Genomic DNA, 18,325 nt, shown 5'->3' with positions numbered 1-18,325 from the left:
ACAATTGGATCTCTTACCTAAAGACTAGACTTCTCATGATAACATAATCTACAAAACATTCACGTAGAAAATTAGTCAGCATTTCTAACCCAATTACAAAATGCAAACTCTACAGGCCTCACTTTATGCTAAGGCTAAAATCGTGACAGTGCACTGAATTAGTGCGATTTATTAAAACACATGTAATATGCAAACTTATAAATACAACATTTATAATGCTTCAAAAATGAGTAATACATTTCATTTTAAATAAAAAGTTTTAACGCATTTCATTAGATATAGCAGAGAAGTGCATTTCTCTAATTTTTGTACGCAGCTCAGGATTTCAAACTCAATCATTAGAAATTCAATATTGTTTCAAAAGATTTAGTCTAGAGTGTAAATTACATTTTAATGCCACTTTTATCCTACTAACATTCAATTTTTTTCTAATCCTACCGAAGCATCAATGGTACATCCTCACTCTCAACTCTTGCCTCAAACAAATGCATCAGTGGATGCCAAACAACGTCCTCATGGTAAATCTTCAAATATCTGAATTTGATACTCTTTGCCCTTAAGCACATATTCAAACTTGACACTGTTCTGCTATTATTAATTAAATTTGATTTCCACCCATCCCTCTTCTCATTTATGAAAGCTTTGGTCTTTAATATTGACAGCACTTTACATTTAACATTGTAACATCAACAAAACCGTCAGATCTACGCAATTCTTTGTACACTTGCTGACAAAAATAAAACACCTTCTGACACAGAGCCATTTGTTTATGAGCTAGTCATTTCTCTTCTGAAATGAATTGGAGCTTTCCTGGCATCAACTTTAAACCCTCTCTACTGCCAAGTTGTACATGTGGTAACTTTGTCGTGCAGTAAGGGAGGTGGCCTTACTCTTTCAGCTACAAAGATACTGCTAAATATCCTCAGAAGGTGGGAGCTGATATTAGACTATCATCACCCCAAGCTAAACAATAGAAAAGTACACTGATTATTGCAAAACAGTACATGGTTTGGGAATTGTATTAATCCCACCGCATAGGTGAGCTGTAGCTTCTACAGATACTGAATAGGGGAGAGTAGGGTTCAGTTAGTCCCAATTTTCAGTCGCTGAGCACATGGCCACAGGCTGATGTAGTCTTCTAAACATATGACAGCAATGTTTTTGTGATTGATTAAAATCTAATTATTCTTTTTGTACTGCAATAACAACAACCTGTTGTTTGTCTTATGACCCTTTAAGATCATAACACTCATTACAGAAGTTAAATACTTAAATTACGTGTGCATTCATGTGCCACTCTTCAACAGTTATTTAGTCAATATCATTGTTTTGTCTCTTACAACGATTAGCAATTCTCAACACCTTGTCTACGTTTTTGTTGTAATATGAATTTACTTATTCTGCTGTGTTTGACTGTGTGTGTCAGCGGGTTGTGATTTAAATAGGAATGAAAGAGAATGGGACATCTGATCAGCAGTGAAGAGGGAGGAGGCAATGAGGGAATGTTTGACGAGCAAAGGCATATTGATCTCTATGTGCCAATTTTCAGGCATTACCAATGAAAGTAATGAAGGGTACAGGCATGTTTCTGTTTTGTGATGCTGTAAACTGATATTACTCTGCTCTGCCAAATAATTTGTAATTTTCACTCAAGTAAAATTGGTGGGATGTGGAATTTAATAAAATATATAATTGTCCATGTGACAAGTTGCTTCATAAATCTACTTCTCCTGTAAAAAAAAAAAAAATCTACTTGTCCCTCTTGTGCCATGAATTTCTGCGACAAATTATGACAGCAATCTTATAAGTACTCTGATAACAGCCTCTCTGATTATGTCACAGCTAATATTATAGTAGGGCCTGAATACTACCAAGTACCTTATTTTTTCATCTTTCCCAAGAGCTACATTCCCGGACTGGAGGTTGCAGTAAGCAATAGTTACAGGGTTGGAATGCCCTTTTAAGTCTATGCAAACCCACTAACTTGCATATTTTGAGGGTTTTCACCAGCTCTTTAATCTTTTTTTCCATACTGAGAAAGGTTGGAAGTTTACACCTGACCAGAGCAGAAGTAAAATGTCTTCCAGGATTGAGGGGAAAAAAAGGCCTGGAGGGAAAGGGAACTTGTAAACGTTCAATAGATTTTCGCATAAGCAAATCTGCACACGTATACTTGCTTGTGCTAAAATACAGTTCAGAAATATTTTACAGGAGTACATTTTCCTGGTCTATTTGTGTACATTTTTATGAATTCACGAAATACGTAAATCTTATTAGTGCAAAGACATCTACTCTAGGTGCACTTTTGTGACTTTAAGAATTGTGTCCCTAATTAGGTCTAACGTTAACCAATATCTTTTGTCTTTTATTAAAATTCTAGCTCTCTTTCTCTCTCTAGTCATGTGTTGGCTGGCTTCACTGTGAGTTATAGCAGCCTGTTCTTTCACAAGCACCATATAGTGCCAGCATCTACAATGTCAAAGTACAATGGTGAGGGTCCTGCAGCTCCCACAACAATAAAGGTTTACAAAAGCCATGTCCAAACAAGACACATATTGAAAAAAACAAGACTGTCCACCAATGTTGGACCTAGTGGCTTTGCCAATGTTTGTTTATTTCATGTTTCCTGTAATCTTGTTGAAATTGGTTGCACTGATTTTCCATTATGAACATATTTTGGAAATACTAGCATAGATGAACACATTTTAGTAAATAATTCTTCAAAGAAATGGTACCTAACAGTTTACAGTAATGTTAGCAAAACATTTTTTCCTAGTTAATTATTTTTGTGAAAATTTTAATTTGAAAGCAAAAAGTTACAAATCGTGCTTTTGAGCTTCTGCAAATATTCGGAGAGCATTCTGGGAGCATTATACGTTATCTCATATTGTTAATCTTTGTAAAACTGCCTACACATTTTTTGTTTACTGGAACCACTGTCAGTACTTCAGTCTGAGCTTAAAACATTTATTTAGAGGGCCTGTCCAAATAAAGATTGTGCATGAATGAACCATAAATGCAAGTTAGGACAGTGTTAATATATGGGCACAAATATTACCTTAACTGCAGATAATTCCCTTCCCTGCACCATAATGTAATTCTGTAAGCTAGCAGCCAAAGGGTTTGTGCTGCAAGGGGCTGGGCCTACCTGTCCCAATGACAAAATAAACTTGAAACTTGCTGTCCTTGACCCAAAACAATATGCCCTGGATGTTGGGCTGTAGGAATTCCACACCCCTAGTCTGACTGCTAAAAATGTGGATTGGAGGCAGCAGTTGTTTCTTTCATACATTTGGCTTGAAATTAGTCTGGAGCCTCAAGTTAACAAAACACTAGGAAAGGTGAATCTATTTGAAGTGCCAGACGAAGTGTCTAAATCGTGAATTGAAGAGAATTGATACGTTGGTTTATTTTGTTTGAACCACTAGAATTCACCATACATGAAGTTAATAAGCATTAAGCAGTAAATGAAACAAACACTATTGTGTTGTCTGTAATGTTACTACAAGACTTGTATGCATTTCAAACCAAATTGCCCCTCCTTAATGTACCTGTTTTATATATTAATAATGAAATCCTTTTCTGTGGCTAAAGTCATGTGCCCTGCCTACCATGTAATACGCTTTCTTCAGAGCTAGATCGTTACTCACTTTCTGTGTTCACCAGCCCGCATATGCACTGGTACACAGCTACAATCAGCAGCCTGGAATTGTGCTGTATGGCTCAGCCGATGTGCCTGCATGAATACTAAAAACAGTGGTACTGAATAATGTTTAAAATGTGTGCAAAATGCCTGCCTGTCTTTATTAGGGCCACGGACACCTTTTTAAAAGAGTGCTATCTCTGACAGTCATGCACAATGTGAGCTAAGGACCGCATCCATGTGGCCCCAGATTCAAGAATTATATGTCCTACTTCTTAGCTCACCTGACTGAGTAATAAACTGTTAGCTGCATGTCAAATGTATTTATTTAATAATTTATTTATATTTGTTTTCTTAAAGCACTGACTAGGTGAGAGCTGTAAGGTTGTCTGTAAAATAAAATCCTGCAAGTTAATTTCATATCGATGAGTATTTATATTGGTAACCCCTTCTGGAGTTAAAAAGCTTTGAGTAGGTTGTCTTCAGTTTTGGAAGAGGGAAGACCAGTGTCCTGTAATAGAGGCTACAAGAGTACTTTCTCTTGCGGCCAGCCAATCAGAAAAATCCGGGTTCACAGACCATCCTTTGTTTCTGTGGACCTAAAATAGAAGCTAAAAGCTTTGTGAGATATTGGGTTGTTGGTTGAGGAGGGGTGTGAGCCCTTCTCAAGCAGCAGTCACAAACCTTGTCCGGATCAAACACAAAAGTCAATAAAGTAACCTGTGCTTAACCCTCTGGTAGCTTGGCGCAAAAGCAGTCAGGTTTAACTTACAGGCAATGTGTAAAGTATTTATGCAGCACACAAATATTAATAAAGGGAAAACATAAGACAAGAAAAAAATCCCACATTGATTTAGAAACGTAAAATAAAATAAAGAAACAAAATGACACCAAAATAACAAAAATCCAATTGTAAAAATGGATATATGCAATTTTAAAGATTTCAATAAAAGTAGCACCAACAGGTGCAAAACACCAACTGAGGGTATCTGGTTGTGCTGACCCGGGACAGTCACAGATTCAGGCTGACCACAATGGAGCGCAGGCCGGGCACAGGACTGAGTTTGACATACTGAGGATTGCACCTTGGTGCGCAGTCTGCACAGTGTTTTGTGGGGCTTCACGCCAGATTTGGTGGAACATTCAGTTAGACTGGGTCCAGAACTGGAGGGGCACCACTTAGAGGCTCATAAGTCACCCAAGCTGGGTCCCAGTGCAGATTCAAGATGGTTGGAGGTTGCGGCGTTTTCTGTCTCTGATCAGGAGGCTAGCCATCTAGCCCTTGGAGTCACTCTGGTAGTATTGGGTGCAAGCACAAAATCAGGTTTCACGCAGCCAGGCAGTCCTCTGGGGGCACAAGGCAGGATTCAGGCAGCAGGGCAGTCCTCTGAAGTACACAGAAGGTGACTTGTCTTAAAAAGAAAGGATAAGGCCTGGCAAAAGGTTTATTTTTGCCAGGTCAAAATGGCAGTGACAGACCATAGCCTCTGCACTATTCCTGTCTTGCTGGAAAAATACACAAGTCAACACACTATTTCAAAAAACCAACAGCGGACCCCAACACCCTTAGCAACTACAGACTCATCTCGCTCCTGACTTTTCCAGCTAAAGTCCTGGAGAAAGCCATCAATACCCAACTCCCAGACCACCTAAAACGCCATCAATCTGGTTTTGGCACCTAACACAACAAAGAAATAGCTCTCTTTGTGCCCACTGATGACATCAGAAGCATACTTGACCAAGGAGAAATGGCCGCACTCATCCTGCTTGATCTCTCGTCATCTTTCGATACAGTCTCTCACAATTCATTAATCAGAAAGCTTCAGGACTTTAGTATCTGTGGCCCAGCCATCAAGTGGATGTCCTTGTTCCTCACAGACAGAACTCATTGAGTTAGACTACCCCCCTACACCTCAGAACCCAAGAAACTCATCTGCAGAGTCCCTCAAAGATTGTCACTCAGTCCAACGCTCATCAACATCTTACGCCCCTCGCAGACATCATCAGAGGCCATGGCATCAACATAGCAAACTTCCCCATCTGCATGAGCAACGTCGCAGCTTGGATGAAAAACAACTACCTCCAGCTCAACAGACACAAAACCAAAGTCCTTATCTCCGACAACAACCCCTCCACATGGGACGCCTCTTAGTAGCCCTCTGAACTTGGGCCCCTAACCCACTCCTTCAGACCATGCCAAGAACCTTTGAATCATCCTAGACACCAACCTCTCCATGAGCAGGCAGATCAACGCCGTCACCTCATCATGCTTCCTCATCCTGTGAATGCTAAGCATGATTTTCAAGTGGATCCCACTCAACACCAAACGAACAGTCACCCAGGCTCTTATCACAAGAAGACTTGACTATGGAAACGCCCTCTACTTCGGAATCCCAGCCCATGTTCTACATTGACTCCAAACCACCCAGAATGCTGCCGCCATACTCATTCTTAACATCTCAAAAAATAACCACATCTCTCCACACATCAACTATCTCCACTATCTCCTGGTTGAGGAAAGATGTAGGCTTAGGCTACTCACCCATGCCTACAAAGCGCTCCATAATGCCAGTCCAGCGTAGCTCATCCACCGCCTCAACTTCTACCAACCCACCAGACACCTTTGATTTGCGTCCCAGGTAAGCTCACACCTCCCTTGCATCAAGAAGACCAGAAGCGGAGGATGCTCCTTCTCATACCTCGCTGCCAAGATCTGAAACAACCTCCCTCAACACTTCAAAACCACCCCCTCACTCCTGGACTTCTGAAGGAACCTCAGGACTTGGCTCTTCCAGAAAAAATGGGCATGATCTCCTCCTCCCTCCACAGGCCTGCCCTACTCGGCGCCTAGGTAAAACTCTTGGGTGATTAGTCATGCTCTACAGTTCCACTTAACATAACAGGCCTGAGGCATGTTTTAGAGGGGCTGGTTAAGTGGGTGGCATTACAAGTGCTACAGGCCCACTAGTAGTTTTTAATTTACCAGCCCTGGGTATATGATATACCACTTTACTAAGGACCTGAAAGTAAATTGAATATGTAAATTAGGTGTAAGCTAGTTGTATCACATTTTGAGGAGTGAGCACAATCACCTTAGCACTGGTTAACAGTAGTACACTGCACATAATCCGAAAACCAACAAAAACAAATTCAGAAAAAATAGGAGCAGAGAAGGCAACAAGTTTGGCAAAGGCCACCCAGAGGTTGATAGGTCTAACAGGCTTCCTTACCTAATCTATATAGAGATTTGTTCCTCCGTTTTACCCTTGATATGCCTTTAATTTTCATTAAAATGAAATAAATTTGTTTTTCTGCATCACAAACCGGGTGGTCTCCTGCATCACTATCTGTGCCATCCTAGACTAGGAAGCTGCAGTGTAGCGTAGGATATATCCGGTGTCTCTAGCCTTTTCTGTACTGATTTGAGTGTTCTGATGAGTGAAAATAAATCATTGTGAGTTAATGAAGGCTAAGCTACTCATGCATTGTTACCAGCTTTAGGATGGATGAACATGTGTGCATATGAACAGGATATATGTGTACAGGTGACTGTCCTATGTACTTGTGGCACAGGACATACATTTTGCCATATGTGTCCCCATTACATGTATAATATAAACTTACACCCAATTATTTTTAAATGGGTATAATTTGAAGTGTGGACAAATGTTCTGCAAAAATGTTCGGACTATGGAAAATTTTTCTGCACCTTAAATTTCTCCCACTTAAAATTGAAAAATGTAGCTAATATCTTAAGTGTGGTACTGTGTCGAGAAAATGAAACAGAAGAGTTAGCTTTTCTTAAATAGATTCTGCTAAATTCATCATTTAAATTTTACCCCATTTCCAAGTGTCACATTTACTAACACTTGCTCCTAGTGGCCTGGAGACCTGGTGCCATATATAAGTTTTTTGCTCCAGGGAATTTTATTGCAGTGTAACTATACAATCAGCCCCTAGAGGGTGCAACCAAATGAACAATGCATTACACATTTTTTAAGCCTTCCAGGTCCTTTAAAACATTTCCATATACAAGGACCATAGAGGGCGACCTACTCCCGGCTGTAGAGTAGAAGCTCCAGCCATGGGAGACCTTAGAAATACATTAAACAATAGGAACAATTATGATTTTGGGGTTCTCCAACTTAGGGTAGGGACAGAGAAGATAACCTGAGGAGAGAGAGCATGTCGTGCTGAGCAAGTTGGTGGTGGTCCCATCAGCCTAGGACCACCACAAGCTGAGGTATTGGTGAAAATGTGTTTAAACTAAAAGGCCCTGCAAAGCTTTATGGGTCGAGTCTCCGTAGTGCGGTGAATATTTTAGCAGCTGCTCTTCTGCTTCATCGAGGAAAGCTGAGAGGAGGTTTTACTTTCGCATTTCTTTTGAAATGCGACCTCGCACTGCATTTTCCAGTGGTTTTAATGGGGGCGCCTGGTCCCACTTGGGCACCCCAGAGATTGTCACTGATGGGAGGGCAGCTCGAGGAGCCCATCCCCAGCTGCCTGCCGTGGCAGAACACGTCTGTGTGCTAACGCGGGACCCTGCTGTCCTTCTGGGTCTAACGCGGGACCCTGCTGTCCTTCTGGGTGTCTGGTGCTCCAGCAGGCAGACGTGTGTAGTGGTGGTTGCCTCCCACTCCCCCCCCAGACATGAGGAGTGGGGAGTGCAGGCGACATGGGGGGTGGCGGTTGGGGTGGCACTCCCCTTGTCCTCAAGGTCTGGTACGGGGCCCAGAGATGGAATCCTGTGCTCGCCTGCACGGAAATACTCTGTCCTCCCGCTTAAATCTGTCTGGGTATGAGGTCCCCAGGTGAGATACCAAAACAGAAGGGGTGCCCCACGCATGCCTTCTCCCCCAGTGTGATGGTAACCGTCTTCTTGAACCAGGCCCTGGTGTACCCCAGGAGAAATCGATCAAACAGCGGAAGAGTCCCCTGCGCTACAAGGGAGGTAAATTAGGTCAAAAGTCACCATACTTTAGAATGCCTGTAACTCTGGCTACATTGGGCTAATTTAGACGATCCTGGGCTCATTTTACTCCTGGTGGTGAGCCCTATCCACCAGGAGCAGTTGCAACAACCCTCCTCACCTCCAAAGTGGGGCAGTTCCTCAAATGTTGGTCCCCCTGGCTCCCTGCACCAGTTTTCTTTTGTGACTTTGTTGGTGGGTGCAGAAAAGTCCAGGGCTTTCTCCAACTAGTTCTCAGAGGGAGTAAGGGGGCCAGCTTCACTGGCCTTTGAGGTGACCCATAGGTCCTGGGATCAACTGGACAGAGTCCTGGGTCATGATTGGGGGTTAGGGGGCTCCTCCTTCCATTATTCAGTGGCAGTCCCAGGATCCAGCAGCGCAGAAGTTAGAAAGTCTGCAGACAAGATAGTCTTGTCCCCTTGTGCAAAGGGAGAGGAAGGTTCCAGAAAACAGACAGCCCTAACCAATCCTGGGGTGCCACATCACCTCTCCACTCTTGTCCTAACCCACCTCACAGCATGTTGGGACAGTCCAAAATGGTGTCATTCAAGAGCCACAGGTCACATTCTCCTGGGGTCTTGGATCCACCCCTCGCTGACCTCACTGCCAGGGAATTGCACACTAGAATTTCAAAGGGGGGAGGGGACCAGTGGGTTGGCTCCAGTTGCCTGGGCTCTCTCCTTGGTTTAGTGGGCTTGGGCAGGCCCATCCCTGGTGCAGTGTGACAGCTTGGTGATTGATAGATCATTCTGCCCCACCCCTTTTTCCTCAGGAGCTACGAGAAGTAATGCTAATTGCTCCTTTTTGTGGGATGGCCTTTGTTCCACTGCTGCAGAAAAAGGAATTGGTGGGCACAGCAGAGTGAGAAAAGCCCTGGGCTCTGACCCCGAGCTGAGCCAGGAAAACATGGAAACTCTGAATGACCCACAAAATATACAGTTATCATTATTTGAGTTACAAATTTAGTTTCCTTGCATAGGTAACACTCTAATTCAAGCCGTCAATGATCTCTGAAGAAGGGCAGTTCCCTCCCTATGTGTATAATGGACTGTTGAGATAGTTAAAACAGTAAAGCACACTGACTTTTCCTAATAGTGTATTCTACCCTCATGAGGCATGTCCCAGGTAAATACCTAATCCTGCAGAGTCCCCATTGCCCCAGGCTACCTGTGCGATACCGGGCTGTGCACGACCATAGTCTCCCACGTGGATCGCACCTGTTCATGTGTAACCAGGCAAGTGTCCCTTACCCTTGCTGTGTTGCAGCGGCCTTATCTTAAAAGTGGACATGGGCGGTAAACACGTGCAGTCCGTTTATCATGTGATTACTGTGGAGGAGACATCAGTAGTGAGGCTCACCCACATTAAAAAGTCCAAAAAACGAGTGATCAGAAAAGTGAAAAATCTGTTGAGTACTGTGGGGGCAGAACCCAGTGAGATAATATAAGTCTCAAAATGTTACTATTTTAGAATAAGGGAGCTGTGAAGGGATGCTGTAGTTACGTAGACTGCGCTCGTGTTAACTATCTTTACTTATGCCTACTACCCATAGTCCCTTTATAAATGCATTATGTTTAAAACTACTAAAACCCATAACTCCCTTCATGTTCATGAGTGCCTCCCTACTCTCACTTTTATCTAGAATACTAAATGATGGCACTCAGATTGTTCATTAGAATTCAGCTACTTGCTAGCAAGCACCGTGGCCTGTGCTGGAAGTACCTGTTCCACTCTGCATGTCAGAATGTTTTACAGAAATTAATGAGGAAGATAATTGAAAACTCATAGGAAGTGTGTCCTCATTTCAACTTTCTAGAGCATGAACCATAACTTCTATGTCAATAATACCCTCTCATTTTGTTGATTTTCTAAAGAAGTGCTTTGTTTTACAGGGTTGAATCCAACAAGATGGCCTTAGGTTTTGGCAAACCGTTTGGCATCAGTATAGAATAGTAGCGCTCTATATGTTCATTAGAGCAATGTGGAAAGCTGCAGTAAAACACTGAGGGTTTAACTGACAGACTGCTGCTTGTGTTGAAAGTACGTTTTACTCAGAATATTAAACTTTTATTCTCACATGGCTGAGGAAAAATAGTGTGAACCGACCGTCCATAAACGGTATGAAAAAATCATGAGAGAAAACCGTTTTCTTCCAAACATGGTTCATCAAATCCCAGCAAGGGTTCAGCATTTTTCACATGGGATAATCAATTGAGAGCTCGCCAGAATTCCAAAGATAGAATAGAACACCACCAACAAGTGATATTGTGACTACAATCTGTTATCACCTCGATACGTGTTTTTTTTTTGTTATCCTCAAAACTTGCCATGTACAATGCATTGCAGTGAGGATCTTGACCCCGAGTCCTTTAATAACTGTCAGAACATGTTTTCCTCGTTGTAGCCAGTCAAGGGTTGTTGGGAGGTGGGGAGGGGACTTCGCACTCACGCCCTTGCCCCATTATATACTTTTCCCATTTGTTTTCTGGAACACAGGGGCCCTGACGTTGAGTCCTGAAAGGGCTTTCACTGTCAACCTAAAAAGTGTAAATTAATTGTCCACGTCATACAATGCACATTAGAGACAGGATAAAAGAAATGTATTCCTAACCTGCACCTCTGATCACTGTGCATATGTGCTTATGTTCCTCAATGACCTGAAATATGTGGGCAGCACTATATTTCCATTGAAAAAACGCATTGTGGAACATTTAAGAGCCATAAAGAATGTTATCACATATCTGGTGGCTAGATACTTTGATCACGCACATCAAATGGGTATGTCTAAATTGTCTTTTTTTGGAATGGACAGCATACAAAGAAGCATGTTGAGGAAATCAGATCACACTGTTAAAACAACTGGAATCACCATATATTTTTGGCCTTCGGACTAAACAACCCAGACTTGATAAAGAAGAGGAAATGGAGGTGCTTGTGGGATGAACAGCTAGTGCACTGTATATGTTTAGTTTTCCTGTTTCTTAGTTGTGGAGCATTATGAAATTCACAACAGCATGCTGTTCATTATAAATCCCTGTGGTGAAACATTTATGATAGATTAATCATTCATTGAATGAATCATACAATGAGTTTATGATATTCATATTTGGCAATGAATTCCGAAGTGATTTGATAGTTGTCTGATTTTGGTATACCTTCCTTGCTTATCTCAAGATTTTTGATAATTATAGTGTTTACTAATGAATTCTGTTTAACAGCCATTTTTATTTATGCACTAACTACTGTTTGAAGGAACTGAGGAAATGGCCACTGCATAGCCCACTTTGGTCAAATATAATTTTGATAAATTGAGAATGTGCACAAACTTTTGAAATGACTACTGCATCAAACTATGTATAAACATTCCATGATGCACCTATTGTTGTGGCGCTCTTACACCAACATATTGTTTCTAGAATTCACCTGTTTATTTTAATTTTATACCGCATGCACTGATATGCTGAGATGACAAAGGGGTGGGGATTCACTGTTCTATTATTCAGTTTTTGGGAAGTATTTGATATTGAAGAATTATCTGTAATCATTGGATAGCACCAGGGACCCAATTCCCTGGGGCTGGCTCAGGGACCATGTTCCATGCTTCCCAACCTCTGGGACAACCAGGAACACAGTCTTTTACCTGCCCGAGAGTGTGGCAGGGATAGTAATGTGTTCTCACCCAGCCAGCTGGAATCACAAAACTTTTCCCTGCCCACACACTCGGGCAAGGAATAAATACTGAATTGCTCCTGGCTCCCCCTTCCATAGCCTCCAATTAGGGATGTGCCGTGGAGTGCCCCGGGTGGGCACCGGTGCACCCCACTTAAAAATAAAAAAGCGGGCTCCTGCAGGGAGCTCGGAGGGGCCCTGTGACTCGCTCCCAGACCCCAAGGCAAATGATGGTGTGGGGGCCTGGGGTGGACACTAGGGCACCTCTTAAATAAAAACAAAAATGGCTGTGTGGTGCCCTGGGTAGGCAACGGGGCACCCCTTCAGTATATGAAGAAATATTGCTGGCCCCTAGACAGCCTAGTGAAATGAGCCCTGGGGCTGTCCCTGTGGCCCCCAATAAATAAGAAAGAGTGAGCGTCCCAGGTGGGACTTGGACACCAGAGAAAATGAAAAAAGAAAAAAAAAATGAAACCGTAAATAATTAATTATATGTCACAGCTGCACCTTCAAAGAGCGCCCCATAATGCTTTGCGAGGGCTAGTCAGATATGGAGTGGGGGGTGTCCCCTTTCCCTGAACCATTTAAGGCCCCAGAGATTCTTTTGATCAATTTACCTGCTTGAATTAATGCAGGCAGGGATTTGGATCAAAATATTGCTCCCGCCGGAGGGAGCAGTATTAGTAGCTGCTCCTTGCCAGCAGGAGCAGTGCCGGCTCCCGCAGTATGTGGGGGAGACGGCTGGGACCATGGGGACCTTAGGGCTCACCACCACCTCCCTCAGCAGTCCCCAATGAGTATGTGGTGGGTACCAGGGCATCCACCTTTAATAGTCTTGGCCCTTTGGAATAAGATCCCTGTGGCTGGAAAAAGCTCAGGGAGGGGGCTGCACGGCACCTTTCCCCTTTTATTTTTGTAGTTGCTTAGGATCCCCAGGATCTCAGAAGGCTCAGGAAGGGGACCATGTGATCTCCCCCCCCCCCCTTTTTATTTAAAAAACAGCCCTGGACGATGCGGTCCCCAGGGCCCAAAAAGGCTCAGGTAGAGGGCTATGTGGCCCCTTCCCCTTTGATTGTAGTATTGATTGGCCCTGGGGGATGGGATCCCTGGGGCCTAACAAGTCTCGGGGATTGGGGGTTAGGGGGGTGGGCTGCACTAGCTATCTTTGATACAGCTGCATTTGAAGGTGCTTCCGACATACAAATTGATGTGTTAACTTTTGTCAGAATCCCTACAAAAAGCTCTTTGAAACCCCAGTCTCTCTCAGGTACCATTATAGTCCATTTGGGATTGGCAATACAGAGAAATTAACTGATAAAAGCAACAGCCAGTTTGTGCCCGAGTGGCAGTAAGACATCTATGTTTTTTTAATGTAAAAAGACTCTCCCCCTCAAAGACTGCTTGATTTTCTCTCAAATGCTGTTCAACCACATACGGTTAAAAGTCTTGCTTACACGAATATGGTGCTGTGAATCTGTTTGTCTCTAGGGTTGTTTATGTTTTAACTTCTCACCATAAAATCAGTAAATTCTTATTAACAATGTAATTAATTAAAATAATTTAGGACGTTTAGATATAACTTAGAAAACAAATCCATAAAATGTAAGTGTACGGTCTTATAGGCCATCATTAACTTATGATCCTAATTTTCTCACCAATACAAATAGTTGGAGAGACAGTGGACATGATGAATATTCACATCCGTCAGGAGAAATCAGAATCCATCCCTTGTGTTTTTGCTGTAATATCATGGCCTCAGTGGAAGAAGCTCCATTTTCCTCAAACCATCATAAAATGGATATTCAGGTAAGCAAGGAAGAATACAAAATCTCAACTGCAATATTTCTATGTGGTCTTGGTGTGTCAAGATATAGGGTTTTAGACAAAATGCTAAATGCCATTATAACTTGAAACTCCTTAGGATTTTCTCAATTAAACAGCCTAGATAAATAATACTTCTTATTCGTGTGCAGGCACTTAAGTCCTGTGTATTAGGTGAGAGCTTATGGAACATTTTAAGAGAATGTATTCGATCCAAGGAAATTCCTAGGTGCTTTTCTGTGTATGGATAGATTGAGAACCCCGGTAATCCAGGTTCAGACACAAGCAGGATTCCATTCCTGAATTGTTTTCTCCAACTCAAACAATGCTGATAGCCCGAACCTGGGAAATACTGCAACCTGTGATATCCGTCTTTACCATGGCAACATTATTGCCCCAAAACACCAGAGGACTCCTAGTGAATGAGAGCTCCTTATTTGCCCCATTGCAGTTGTAGGTGCATTTGGAGGAGTGGTCTGTTATAGCCAGCTCACTTTCTGTTTTTGAGTTATTTCCAATGTGTTCGTACAGTGTCCAGTTATAAGTCTAAATTTTATGGAGGAATGTTTGTATTTCTCCCGGAATGTGATGTGTCTTTTAATGACAGTGGAACACATTAACCAGCATCTCTGGGACATACAACTCGTAGAAGATAAATACTCTTTTAAGCACTACAAAATTCCTTGGTAATTGTCAAAACCTTATATACATTTGCCATCGGCCCTACATCGGCGGTAGAACACCATGCCATGCTTTCCATTCGTTCCTGTCTGGCTTAAATATTTGTAATAATTGCGTTAGGATAATTCGATTAAAAGACAATTGTTCCTGAAATATTACAGGTCTTAATATTTACACGTGACACTGTAATTATTTAAATATAGCGCTCTCTGTATAAACCTGATCTATTGATATTTGTTGTGACTTTTTAGTAAACTCAACATGGACATGTCCCTGTAGCCAGACTAACTATCCCCATTTTCCTTTATGTCCCCCTGAATTTTTAAGAGTAGCTTGCTTGGCAACACAAAGCATGCATCCAGCTGGTAGGTGTGCATTTAATTTACCGGTCAGGGCCAAGCGTTTACGTTCCCATACTCTGAACGCAGTTAGCATAAAACAAGAAAATGCAAAAGAAAGTTTATTTATAGGAGTTCCGATCCGCTTGTTTCCTGTTAAAGAAAAACTAGACACAGCAGTATTGTTTAACAGCAGTTTCAGATCTGTACGAATGTCACCACTTGTTCCTTGAATAGGATCATGTGAGAAGGGGCAATCAAACCGACACCCGCCAATTACAAATATTTCCTCTTTATCACCTGCTAGCTTTATAAAATTACAGCTTGTTTGTCATGAATGATCAAGAGGGATGTCTGTGATTTTTAATCAATGGGCATTGCATACCTAGGGGTTCCTAAACAGGAAAAACCATAAACACAAGCAGTGCCGTTGTCATGAATGGAATTGCTTATAATATCTACAACAACTGTACTCAGTTGTAACGATTTATAAGTATGAGATATTTAAACAACCTTCCAGGTATTTTATTCTTTTTGTGATTTTAAGATAGGCATGTATGTTGCTGCTGCATGAGCCGAAAATCGGTGTTTTCTTTATGAATATTCATACCATTGGTCAGAATTTCATACCACTTACTAGGTATCACGTCATAGGATTCTCGACTTGTTTGCTCTTGGTCTCATTGGACCAAATTAATCTATGAAATGGGGACTCCAATTGAAAGCTTATTGGATGACTGTCAAGCAATTTAATAGCATTTTTCTCACATTAGAGGCAGACGGTACTGAGGACAGGATTGGGTCCCCCAGCTGCAGCAAATCTGTACAAAGCTCAGCTTTCTTACCCAGATCAACAAACGTATCCAAAGTTACATCAGATCAAAAACTTTCCACAGTGCCCTACAGCAGAAGACCACTGTGAAAACCAGAACTAGCACTCCAAAGCAACTAATCTGTGTTTCATTTATAGCTCTTCTCATCCTTGGCTTCCCAGGGTGTTCCCATTCGGTGTTCCAAGCTTAAGAAAAAGAGTAATTTCCTGTATTTTAGGCAGTTTAGGGCCTGCAAAGAGCCTAAGCTGGCGCCTTTCGCCTTTCATCACGTAAGCTATTTACATCTGCCTGCTGCAACACTCCCTGCCAACTCCCAACCCTTGTGCACTCACACGTGCACTATTACAGTTGCAAAACGAACTAGATCGTATATACCTGGTGTAACGCAACATCCTTGACAAAGGATACACAACACTTTGCTTCAGTCACTTACATGGAATAGGAGTTTCCTTCATCAACATCCTAATTTCCGCATGACCCTGGACACTACAAACCCATACTATTCTCAAGTCAGTGGAGCTCCTCACATGCTACTTCCAACTCTTGACCTCCCACACTTCGTTTTTCCACTTGATGTATAGACCTCCGATCACAAAAAATACTTAATTGAAATCTGTGACCCAAACCATCAAATATTTCCATCACATCAACAGCACATTTACCTGAGACTTCAACATGCCTTGTGCCTGGAGCACAAAGGCGACGAAAGAAACCTTTTTCACCCTCATCGGCCCTCAGTACATCATTCATTACTTAATCCAAGTGTACACCAGTGGAACATTTCAGCCTAGGCCTTTCAACCATAACCATAATCCAGTACCACATTCTGATGTCTCCAGATTGGACTGATCACTTGGCCATCCCATTTTTTACTTGATAACAAGAGTCCAACTGAATGGGGTCAACTGAAACACAATAGATCAGTGGTTCCCAACCTTTTTGACTTCTGTGGACCCCCATGTTATCAGTATAGGAACCCCAATTTAATCATCATTGGAATCTGTTTACCCCCCCAGAGAGTCATTACTGAAAGTTAGGGACCTAATCTGTTACATTTTCTAAGCAGCTGTGCACCCCCTAAGGAGGCTTGGCGGACCCCCAGGGGTCCCCGGACCACAGGTTGGGAACCACTGCTTTAGATCCTTTGAGAACATCCCATTAAAAACTTTTGAGCTACCATTTCCTACTCCCATCCTTTAATTTAAACACATGTGAAATAAGTTATGAAAAAGAGTCTGAAGACCAATGCCCCAGTAAAACTTGATCTACCAAACCAATACTTTCTGCACCCCCATGTTGCCAAGACCTTGCTGTGAACAAACTCTACCTGGAAAATAAATGATAAATACCCTGTCCAGGATGACCGAGATCTCAACATCCCATCCGTTTGTAGACTCCTCCTCCCCTCAACTAAGCAACATCATACTACCAGTTAATAACCTCCAGCAAGACTAACAGTACATTTTCAGGTTCCAATACTACTCTTAGCTAATAAAGGCGTCTCTGTAGCCCTCTGTGCACTAAGGGCGTAGAAGAGCATACCCCTTTATATCAAGTTTCAACTATTTATTCTGTAATTTAGAAAGGAGCACAATATTACATTCTCAAGAAACACTTCATCAACTCCGAGAAATGGTTAAATATAAGGATATCCGCCTAACCAAAAATACCCCCTTTCACCATTCTTCCACTATTCCCCTGACTGAGCCAGCTTCTTTCACCTGCTGCGTGAGACGTTCTGGTGAATTACAGCTAGCTTTGCTCTATATAGGGATCAATAAATACATATTCTCTGTACTGTTGTGGTTAGGATTAAGACTACTGAGTCAAGCACGTAATCACATTGTGAGATCCCATAAATAGTGTAATGTGCCTTTGGAACACTTCCAAGTTCTACCAGAAGGGGAAGGGGACTCAGAGAGTTAATCCTTTAATAACAGTTCACAAGTAAAACAACATTATCCATCTTACCAACAGAAGGGAAGGATGTGGTAATGCCACAGTGTGCCCTGGGCTGTTAAGTGTGAGCAAATTCCCATTTGCGTTGGTATTTGTACACCAGTTTCATATGAAAATTGCAGAATGGGGTCCTGGAATATAGAGCATTTAAAATCAGGAGTATGGTGTAGGAAGCTGCCCTGGTGTGTGGTGAACACCTATGGTGTTTGCACCTTATACCACATCAAGGTAAACACTGTTAGTGAATGAAGACAGTGTCTAGGAAGCCAGGGCTCTATAGTGGTAGCTGTGGTGAGCAGCCGAGACTTATCTAGGAGGAGTGTAAAGCACTTCATTAGCACAGCAGTCACACAGTAACTTCTCATACCTCGAAGGAACCACAGAGTGTTGCAAAAATAAAGGTACTTTATTA

The 18,325-nt window shown here is 42.2% G+C and overlaps 1 protein-coding gene across 1 annotated transcript in view; it reads left to right on the top strand.

The window, feature by feature from the left end:
- The window catches only part of BNC1 (basonuclin zinc finger protein 1), a 116,950-nt gene that overhangs the window by 74,452 nt on the left and 24,173 nt on the right, over window positions 1-18,325 (top strand). Inside the window, exon 2 of the mRNA XM_069222566.1 lies at window positions 13,949-14,087. Coding sequence (XP_069078667.1) covers window positions 14,031-14,087 — 57 coding nt within the window. The 5' untranslated portion in view covers window positions 13,949-14,030. The remainder of the gene's footprint in view (window positions 1-13,948; window positions 14,088-18,325) is intronic.

This window comes from Pleurodeles waltl, chromosome 3_1, assembly GCF_031143425.1.
Source record: "Pleurodeles waltl isolate 20211129_DDA chromosome 3_1, aPleWal1.hap1.20221129, whole genome shotgun sequence".
Lineage (NCBI taxonomy): Eukaryota > Metazoa > Chordata > Amphibia > Caudata > Salamandridae > Pleurodeles > Pleurodeles waltl.
The sequence above is the reverse complement of the archived record's forward strand: the minus strand, read 5'-3'. Positions and strand labels throughout refer to the sequence as shown.